The 10,920-nt window shown below is 46.4% G+C and overlaps 1 protein-coding gene across 1 annotated transcript in view; it reads left to right on the top strand.

Moving 5' to 3' along the window:
- The window catches only part of lamc3 (laminin, gamma 3), a 183,066-nt gene that overhangs the window by 9,307 nt on the left and 162,839 nt on the right, over positions 1 to 10,920 (top strand). Inside the window, 1 exon segment of the mRNA XM_084324803.1 lies at positions 5,847 to 6,013. Within this exon segment, the coding sequence (XP_084180929.1) occupies positions 5,847 to 6,013 (167 nt within the window).

Below are 10,920 nucleotides of genomic sequence, written 5' to 3'. Positions count from 1 at the left end.
ACAGACACACACACACAGACACACACAGACACAGAGACACGCACACACACAGAGAGACACGCACACACAGACACACACACACACAGACACACACAGACACAGAGACACGCACACACACAGAGACACGCACACACACGCAGAGACACACACACACACACACACACACATACACACACACAGACACACACAGGCACAGAGACACGCACACACACAGAGACACGCACACACACGCAGAGACACACACACACACACACACAGACACACACAGACACACACACACACACAGACACACACACACACACACACACACACAGACACACACACACACACACACACAGACACACAGACACACACATACACACACACACACACACATATGCAAACAGACGAATACACAGAGACACACACACACACACACACACACACACACACACACACACACACACACACACACACACACACACACACACACACACACACACACACACACACACACACACACACACACACACACACACACACACACACACACATATGCAAACAGACGAGAAGACACGTCCTTCCCTGTTTACACAACAGTCAGCCCAACTCACTGCTGGCCTTATCCTGGAGAGCAGATTGTAAGATTGATAGAACATCCTGTCGACTGCCAAGATTCCGTCAGATGAGAACAGGATAATCCTCCGTACATCGCTCCCTCCATCACTCCCTCCCTCCCTCCCTACCTCCCTGCAGATATCCGGTTCTTATTCCTCACATTAATCTAACTTGACGTGGTGCCAAGCAAGGACCAAGCGTCGTGTACCTTGGCACCGCAGAAGGAAGTTGGCGATTAAGTGGTCGAGATGAAGCCTTCACAAAGTGCATAAACGCGAACGGACACCTGTCACCCCCGCTCAGGATCACCGCGGCGACGCGGGCAAATGACCCGCCAATGTCACGACACCTGGGGGCGAAACACGACAGCATGTTAGCCCCGGTGTATTACCCACCCACCGCTTCCGCTTACAATACTGCACTCCCCTTCAAACTGTCACTGCTGGTGGGGGGGACGGGGACGAAAAAGACCTCGGGAAGTTGTGACAGAGTAATCATGTCGTCGCACACACGCTGCTTTTAGTCGTCTGTCGGAGGAATCTACGTCTTGGAACAACAGCGGTTATGATCCATCCTCCTCCGACATGGACGCTGTTTGTCTACGCTCTTCTTCTGGGTTTTAGCGCCACAGCTTCGGCTGTTTTTGCTAATTTTTTATTTATTTATTTTTTTTGCTTTCAAATCAATCAATCAATCAAATCCTTTATTTGACCAGATAAGCATCATTGAGATTAAAATCTCTTTTTCAAGAGCGATCTGGCCAAGCAAGGCAGCAGAAAGTTTCAACATAAAAAGAGAACATCACAATAAAATACAGATAAAACATTCACAGCAATAAGCTCCAATTTCAGGCAAGTTATCAAACAGGCAAATGATCAAACACAGTTGCACTGTCCGAGGGAACTGAGTTCGTAGGATTTTAAAAGGGCTTTGAATTCTCCGAGGGTGACCAGTCCTGGTAATTGTAGGTCCTCCTGTATCTTGTTCCAGGATGAAGGAGCAGCATATATTTAAAAGCCCTTTTTCCCAATTCAGTTCTCATATGGGGAACTTCCAGTGTTAGAGCAGCTTGAGAACGAAGGGCATACTATTGCTTCGTGCACAGAAGCACACTTAGGTGCAGAGCTTTGTGCACAAGAGAGAGCCATCGAGAAAATCGCCGTATTTTTGTAGAGATGGGTAACTTGCAATGGTATATAGGGTGCAATGGTGCACTCGATTTCCACATCCCGTGACAAAGCGTAAGGCAGAATGGTACACAGTATCAAGCTTTCTAAGGTACTGATCAGGTGCATACATGTAGAGTAAGTCACCATAATCGAGTCGTGGTAAGAAGGTGGTCGAGATCAGTTGACTTCTCACTTTAAGTGAAAAACAGGACCTGTTGACAGAGTCTGGCTATGGGGCGACAATAATGTGGTCAAGAGGCATGGTTTCTACCTTCAGCCTTTAATCGGCGTGGTTTATTATTTACATGGCAAGGCAACAGTACATGAGTTCTCCTCTCCGTGAGAGGCAGGTGGGAAAGAGATAGAGGGGGAGGAGACATCTCCTTAAATACTCTCCACCTGGTGGTAGCATTAGCGGCTTTGCCTATAGCGCCCTCTAGTGGAAACAGTTATGTACAGTCAGTGGAAACAGTTGTGTACAGTTAGACAGTTACTTGCAATCCTACATAGAATCTCTAACTTTAACAGGACCTGTTTCTGAAAAAGAAGCCGAGTTTAAGCTTCAGCTTTGACACAAGTTTGTCTATGTGAGATTTAAACGTAAGGTTCTCGTCCACTGTAATGAGATTTAAACGTAAGGTTCTCGTCCACTGTAATGCCTAGATATTTAAACATACAGTAAGGTTCTCGTCCACTGTAATGAGATTTAAACGTACAGTAAGGTTCTCGTCCACTGTAATGAGATTTAAACGTACAGTAAGGTTCTCGTCCACTGTAACGAGATTTAAACGTACAGTAAGGTTCTCGTCCATAGTAATGCCTAGATATTTGTAGGAAGCAACCCTTTCGATGTCAGTCCCTCCAGCAGTAAGTGTGGGAAGATCAGCTGGGAGTCTCTTCCCGTTTGAGAAGAGCATACACTTTGATTTGCCAGCATTTAACACTAGCTTAAGCTGGGTAAAATGTGACTGAACAATGTCAAAGGCAGATTGCAAGAACTCCATCGTTTGCACAACACTGGGAGATGAGCAATAAATTACTGTGTCATCAGCATAGAAATGGTAAGCAGCATTAGACAGGTCGATACAAAGATCATTTACATATATGGAGAACAGTAGAGGTCCCAGTACGGAACCTTGTGGTACACCCTTAAGTACAGGGAGGAAAGAGGATGATAAACCAGCAGACTGTACACACTGTGATCTATCCGTCAGGTAATTTGAAAACCACTCAGCCTGTCTAGATAAACCAGTTTTATGTAGACACTTCGATAAAATGGCATGGTCAACCGTATCAAAGGCTTTGGATAAGTCTAGGAACAGAGCTGCACAGTATTGATTGGAATCCAGTGATTCAATGACATCATTGACTACTTTAAGAGTAGCAGTGATCGTGCTGTGCTTCTTTCTGAAACCTGACTGGTTCTTGGAAAAGCAGGCCATGTGAGTCTAAGAAATCTTTTAGCTGCTCACTTATTAGTTTCTCAAGGACTTTGGCTAAAACACACAACTTTGAGATTGGTCTGTAATTGTTAAGGGATGAGGGATCACCCCCTTTCAACAGGGGGAGGACGTGGGCAGATTTCCAGACTAATGGAATCTCATTGCTTTCGATGGTGAGATAAAAAAAAATCTGTATTTTTCACCCATCCCAATTGAGTCATTATGCCAATTCCCTTCCTGGTCGCTGTGCAGTGCGCACTGCCCCACTGTCGGCCTGGGGAGGGTGTAGAACTACCACATGCCTCCTCCTTCTTTTCACCTGACAGCGAGGAGTTTCACTGGGGGAACGTTCACGCTATTTCCCCCCAAATCCCCTCCCTGCTGAACAGGCGCCCCGCCCGACCAGTAGGAGTCGCAGTTTAACAACGACCAGGACACATAACCCCACCGGCTTCCCATTCGCTAACACTGTCCAATAGACCTGTCTCAAACCCTGCCCCTTTTCTTGATCCTCCAATCACAGCTGTCGCTTACCTCTGACTTCCTCGTACAAACGTTTGTACGAGGAAGTCAGAGGTAAGCGACAGCTGTGATTGGAGGATCAAGAAAAGGGGGCAGGGTTTTGAGACAGGTCCATTGTGTTAGTATAGGGACGACGGACCAAGCCGGAGGTACCGCTGACAGCTGGATTCGATCCCAGAGTCTCTGCGGTGGTAGGCGAGTGCTTAGTCCACTCACTGCGCTACCCAGCCACTCCCTCACACGCTGCTTTTAGTCGTCTGTCGGACGAATCTACGTCTTTCAACAACAGCGGTTATGATGATCCATCCTCCTCCGACATAGACACTGACATTGTCTACGGCTTTTCTTCTGGAGTTTTAGCGCGACAGCTTCGGCTGTTCTTGCTCCTTCATCCTTACACGAACGAGATGCCTCCACACTTGCCTACTGATCTCTCCCTCAACCAGAATAGAACCACGGATATTATCTGGCGTACTGTAGGTTCACGGGGCGCTCAAGTCGTCTCGTCTTGAGAGCTTATATTTCCATTTATATTCTATTCCCGAGTATTTTAGGCTCCACTTCGCGGCCTCTTCTAAGCTGAGCGATCCGCGGTCTGTGTGTGTGTCTGTGTGTGTGTGCGCGCGTGTGTGTGTGTCTGTGTGTGTGTGCGCGCGTGTGTTGGAGGCGCTTTGGAGTTCCTATAGTGAGTGTGTTGTTGTTGTTGTCGCCTCAAACCGGCAGCAACAGAAATAACCCACGTCGTCGTCTGAGAGCTGCAGGGAACCCAGGATTGGATCCGGGACAGCTGGCTAATTTTGACAGAGGCAGCCTCTCAGTGACACACGTCCCTGTCCCCCATCATCATCATCATCAAGTCCCCGTCCCCCATCACCATCATCATCGAAGCTCCGCGACGGCAGGCAGTCGGAGACTAGAGCCATGTATAAACAGCGGAGCGCGGAGCCAGGCATATAGACGCAGACGCCGCCGCCTCCTCTGCGTATCTCCGCGGGAGAGGGACCGGCTTTGAGAATGCTCAAGGAGGCGGGAGAGGGGAATTAGCAGACATTAGCTATCCGTTGGCTGAACGTAGACTTGATAGATTACGCTTCTAGACGAAGCATATTGCTTTTCCTCAGCTGGTTGGGAAAGATAATACTTCGAGGAGGAGTGCACAACAACGCCGTGCACATACATAAACAGCACGCATAAACAAAAACGAATCAGATGTGTACACGCAGAGGACAAACCACACACACACACTTGGTCTTCTCCTCTCGTACTCACGCACACACACGCGCGCACAGTGACACACGCGCTCACTCCGGCCGGTGTAGTTGTTTACACGCCGAGACGGTCTTGTGCGGACCGTGGTGGTTGAGCAGCACACAGGGGAGTGGACTCGTCAGTCACTGAAGGGGTGAACACTCCACCTCATCTCTCTCGCTGTGTTTATATGCTGCTGCAGTGAGACGTAATGGGAAGTGACAACCCTCACCGTGAAAATATACCTTCTCATTTGTCCCTCTCTCATGCATGGGCCTCCCTGTTCATTTCCCTGCGTGCTCTCTCTCTTTCTCGGTCTCTCTCTCTCTTTCTCTCTCTCTCTCTTTCTTTCTCTCTCTTTCTCTGTCTCTCTCTCTGTCTGTCTCTTTCTCTTTCTCGCTCTCTTTATCTCTGTCTATCTCTCTTGCTCTCTCTTTGTCTGTCTGTCTCTCTCTCTTTGTCTGTCTCTCTCTCTCTCCCTCTTTCTCTGTCTGTCTGTCTCTATCTCTCTTTCTCTCTCTCTGTCTGTCTCTCTCTCTATTTCTCTCTCTCTGTCTGTCTCTCTCTCTCTCCGTCTCTGTGTGTGTGTGTGTGTGAGAGAGAGAGAGACAGACAGACAGACAGAGAGAGGGAACAAGAGAGATAGAGAGAGAGAGAGAGAGAGAGAGACCCGTACATGCAGATGTGCACTCCATCACATAGCTCTCCATCTGTGCGTGTCGTCCCCACCAGGTGTAAGTGCCACGGCCACGCCAGCGAGTGCGTCTCTCTCTCTCTCTCTCTCTCTCTCTCTCTCTCTCTCTCTCTCTCTCTCTCTCTCTCTCTCTCTCTCTCTCTCTCTCTCATCTGTGCGTGTCGTCCCCTGCAGGTGTAAGTGCCACGGCCACGCCAGCGAGTGCGTCGAAGGGGAGGACGGCAGGCTGAGCTGCGCCTGCCAGCACCACACGGCGGGGGTCGACTGCCAACAGTGCCACCCGTTCTACCAGGACCGGCCCTGGGCCAGGGCCACCGGAGAACACGCCAACGAATGTTTGAGTGAGTATACTAACCGTCACGGTGACCAAATGCGTCCCCATTTTTTTATAGGATTCTATCACATTTTCATAACAATAGCGAATATTACTTACCCTGCGCCGTTTTCATTGAGGTCTCTTACAAATTAACGATGCTTCATGTTGTCCTTTATATGCTGATTATCATTAAAATCTTAAATTGTACCATATGTCCCCCTTTAGACAAACATATGTAACGCTACCAGCGCACTTTTGTTAAGATCATTAGTTTACCATTCGCGGTTGCTATGCTGAGGTTGCATTAATAGTTTACCGCTGTTCAGATCACGTCGAAGAATAGACGCATCCCGGTGACCTGTGACCTGTGCTAAGGGTCTTGGGAAATGTATTGTTGTAGTTTTCAACATTTTCACCTTTTAATTTTAAACCAATGCTGCCATCTACTGACAACAGAAAGTGTTGTCTATCGTCACCTTGAGAGGCACTTCCGTAAACACCGTCGCCCAAAACACATTCTAGAGATTCCCACTTTTTACTGGGAATGGGGCGTGGCCGTATTTGGTCCCAGACAATAAGAGTGGCTGCGATTGGTCTACGTTCCGTTACAGGCTGCTAACCCCAACCAAACCACTGGATGCAGAGATGTTTAGAATCACAATATTGATTCAGATTATTGATTGAAGAGGTGTGTTTTTTTCTCCAGACTGGGGTGGGAAGTTTGTTCCACCGCTATGGAACGAGGGCCGAGAATAGCCAGGGGTGTAAAAAGTACCCAGAAATTATACTTAAGTGAAAGTATGGGTATACCGTCTTAAAATCGTACTCAAGTAAAAGTCAGAGTATCTGGCTAAACACACACTTGAGTAAAAGTACAAACTTTTTTCCTGACTGCGTCTATTCTTCTGATAGCAAAGATCCCCGCTTTCTAGTCTTGCACAAGGACCAATCAACATGGGTATGGGCGGGTTCATTTTCCATTGATGGAGATTTGATTGGCTGTTTTTAACACTTTGAGTGCCAGCCACGAGAAATCTCGTTAGTTCATGCCATGCGTTGAGTGCCAACCGACGAGAAATCTTGTTTTTAATTGTTATTTTTTTTATTATTGATTTCCATAGATTTTTCATCAATCTAGCCTCACGTTACCAGTGGGGATCTGTCTGAGCTCGAACAGGGAAAATACCGCCCGCTATCGTCTCTCCGGATGGTATTGCACCCCATTGGATTGGACTGAATGAAATGGATGGGAAAAAAAGAGTCCGGATTCCACATTTTACTTGTCAGGCATGTAATCTGAGCCGGTCCCATTCATTGCCCATCATCAGAACAGCGTGGAATATGTCTTTCGACGACCCAGCATTGGATCAATAAACGCGATCGATATTTGGAATGGCGATCAGGAATTGGAATAATCTTTTTGGAGAACATCTGATCTGAGGTAAGGAATCTATTTTACCAGTCTTTTTCAGCCCGCTTCTATAGCGTGCATAAGTACACATATACTATCGATAATCTAGCGCTTATTTGAAAACAATTCATAAATAGGCCGAAAAATGACAACGTGTTTTGTATATTCCAGTAAAGCGCGATTCCTGCAGATTATATTTTTTTTCTGAAAGTTTCAAAAAACGAGTGTTTTTCAAAATGGTATAAAACGGAAATGAGCTGATTAAAAAACAATCCGTTTCGACAATGTTGACTGCAAACAAGTCATTGATAAGCGACGGGCGTATTAGACACATAGCCATAATTTAAGATATAGTTTATGCGTTCGCAAATATGATCGCCCTCCATTGACTACAGCGTTGGCACTCAAGCACCTATTTCTGGCACCCCCTGCTGGCACGGAAAGTGTTAAAGTGCAGCCGCAGGATTAATAACGTTAATGTTAGTTCGGCCAGAGAAACAAAATATATACTATTGTTGTTGGATTGTTGGACCTGCAGGATTTGTACGTTGTACTTTGTAGGTCTGCATTTTAAATGTAAGGAGTAAAAAGTATGTTTTTTTCTCTGAAATGTAATTGAGTAAAAGTACAAGTATACAAACCTAATAATACTCGAGTAAAGTACAAATCCCGCAAAACAGTACTTAAGTATTGTAACAAAGTACAATTACTCAAGTACTTTACACCCTTGGTTATTTCCAATGTGGTTTGGGAACACTTTACATTTACATTTACACAAATACGATGTGTCATTTTCAGGGTGTCACGTTGGATTCTTTTTCCTTGAACAATATGAAATATATTAAATTATACACGTGAAATTGTGGCTTCTCTGTAAGGGAACTCCTCAAGCCCCTCATGCTGGGGACATAGTGGACCGTAAACCTTAAAGGGGACATGCATTGCTATTCCTAGCACTATTTGGGCAACTTTACACAATTCCTGTGAGTCTATTGAACACATCTGTAAGCTTTTATAAAAAAAAAAATGCATTGTTTTATATTTCTAATCAAGTACTCAAAAGCCACATTTTTCTCCCTTTGGATTTCAGGCTGTGTTGGCCTGGCTCCGCCCATAAGCACTTTGTGTAAATGAGTATGTGCTACTGCTGCTTCCCCGCCAGATCCAGGTTGTGTGTAAATGAGTGTGTGCTACTGCTGCTTCCTCGCAAGCGGTTTGTTTCTCCGACAGAAGCTAATTTCTCTCTCTCTCCCTCTCTCCCTCTCTCTCTCCATCTCTCTCTCTGCCTCTCTCTCTCACTCGCTCGTTGTCTGCCTCGCTCTGTTTGAGGAAGTGAAGATAATTCCACTCGCTCTGCTGTCGCTGTCAACCATAGAGGGGGCGTTAGTTATGCAAATCAGTGCAATATTCACGTCAGCAAAACCGTCAAATCAGAACAGCTTAGTTGAGTGAGGGAGGATCTTGTGAACTCGAGACTAGACAGATGAGTCAATGTGGTCATTAGAGACACAGACCCATTGATACTAACCCATATTACTATAAAACCATGCTAAACACAGAAAAAGGCCATTTATAATGCATGTCCCCTTTAACCCAAAACTCGGTTTACTCACCAAAATAGAGTTTACCCACCTTTTGAAACGGGTGCCAGTATTTATTATCTAAACGTGCATCATCATCATCATCATCATCATCATCATCAGGTGGCTTCTTCGTTCCGAAGGTTGCCTCTATCACTCTCCAACCCATTCTGTCCCCACTTCTTCTCTCCAACTCCGCGACTCCGCCTCTCACTCCGCTCCAATCACAGACGTCGTCTACCCAGCCTCTTCTTGGTCTTCCACTTCCTCTCTTTCCATCCACCTTCCCCATCACCACCTTCTTGAACATCTCCCCCCGCTGGATCCTCTGAGAACATACATTATCATAAAGTGTCAAGTTTCAAGTTTCTTTAATAGTTGTCATACAGAAGTACAGAATACTTTTATACAAAATGCTTCTTACTGTTACGCTCCAGAGACTGTGCAGGACAAGATAAGTATGAAATAAAATAACATAGTATAGCATGTAAATTAGAAGTAAAAAAAATGAGGTCACAGTGTTCAGTATAGACATATGTACAATGTTCGATGCAGAGTAGACGTAACTGAGTTACCATATAATATACAATACTGTGTAGTGTACTAATATACAGTACTATATAGTGCAAGGCAGAAATAGGATGAGGTGCAATTTAGGTACAATTTACAGTAGGTGTACGAGTTGTAGTGCAAATCCTTTATCAATAAATATAAAGTGTGTTTGTGTGATCTAAAGTGTGGAGAGTGGGTGCTGCAGTGTGTTGTTTGTTTAAGTGAGTGTGTGCGTGTGGGTGTGTGTGCTGTGTGCATTTGATGGTTGTTGCATAGTGTTTATTGTTTGTTTAGCAGCCTGATGGCCTGGGGATAGAAGCTTCTTCTGAGTCTTTCTGTGCTCGCCTTAAGACTCCGGTATCGCTTGCCTGACCGCAGCAGTTCAAAGAAGCAGTTGTTCGGGTGGCTCGAGTCCTTAATAATTCTCTTAGCCTTCCCCTTGCACCGCTTGTTGTAAATGTTCTGGAGGGTGGGAAGCCCCCCTCCAATTGTGCGTTCGGCTGAACGTGTCACTCTTTGTAGTCTGCTACGGTCTTGTGCAGTGCTATTCCCAAACCAGGAGGTGATGTTGCCAGTCAGGATGCTCTCTATTGTACATGAGTAGAAGTTCCTAAGGATCTTCTGACTGACTTGGAACTTCCTTAGGCGCCTGAGGAAGTAGAGGCGTTGTCGTGCCTTCTTCACAACACTGTCAATGTGTGTGGTCCATGTCAAATCCTCGGATATGTGGGCTCCGAGGTACTTGAAACTGTTCACTCTCTCAACCGGTGCCCCGTCGATGCTGAGGGGGCTGTAGTCCTTGACCCCCGACCTCCTGAAGTCCACAATCATCTCTTTTGTTTTGCTGATGTTCAGGGAGAGGCAGTTCTCCTGACACCACTGTGACAGGTTCTCTACCTCTTCCAGGTAGGCCCTTTCGTCGTTGGCAGAGATCAGGCCCACCACTACTGTGTCATCAGCAAATTTGATGATGGTGTTGTTGTTCCGCTGTGCTACGCAGTCATGTGTGTACAGGGAGTAGAGGAGGGGGCTCAGAACACAGCCCTGGGGGGCCCCTATGTTGAGCGTGATGGATGAGGAGGTGCAGTTGCCTGCTCTTACCACCTGGGGTCTGCCCGTCAGGAAGTCCAAGACCCACTGGCAGAGGTCATAGTTCAAGCCCAGGTCCCTGAGCTTGGCTATGAGTTTGGAGGGGACTATGGTATTGAATGCTGAGCTGTAGTCGATGAACAGCAGTCTCGGGTTGATGCGTGAACACAGGGTGTTTGTGAGGCTCTCCCCGGCCTGACAAAGCTTTGATTCTTGTACAAAACGCTGGGTTTTAGCAAACCACTGCTCAGCAGCAGGGGGACGTGAGCTACAGCTTGTTCTGCAGTTCTCCAGTCCCCC

The sequence above is a fragment of the Notolepis coatsorum genome (genome assembly GCF_963971535.1).
Source record: "Notolepis coatsorum genome assembly, chromosome: 11".
NCBI classification, from domain to species: domain Eukaryota; kingdom Metazoa; phylum Chordata; class Actinopteri; order Aulopiformes; family Paralepididae; genus Notolepis; species Notolepis coatsorum.
Note: the sequence above shows the minus strand (reverse complement) of the source record. Positions and strands in the feature narration are given on the sequence as shown.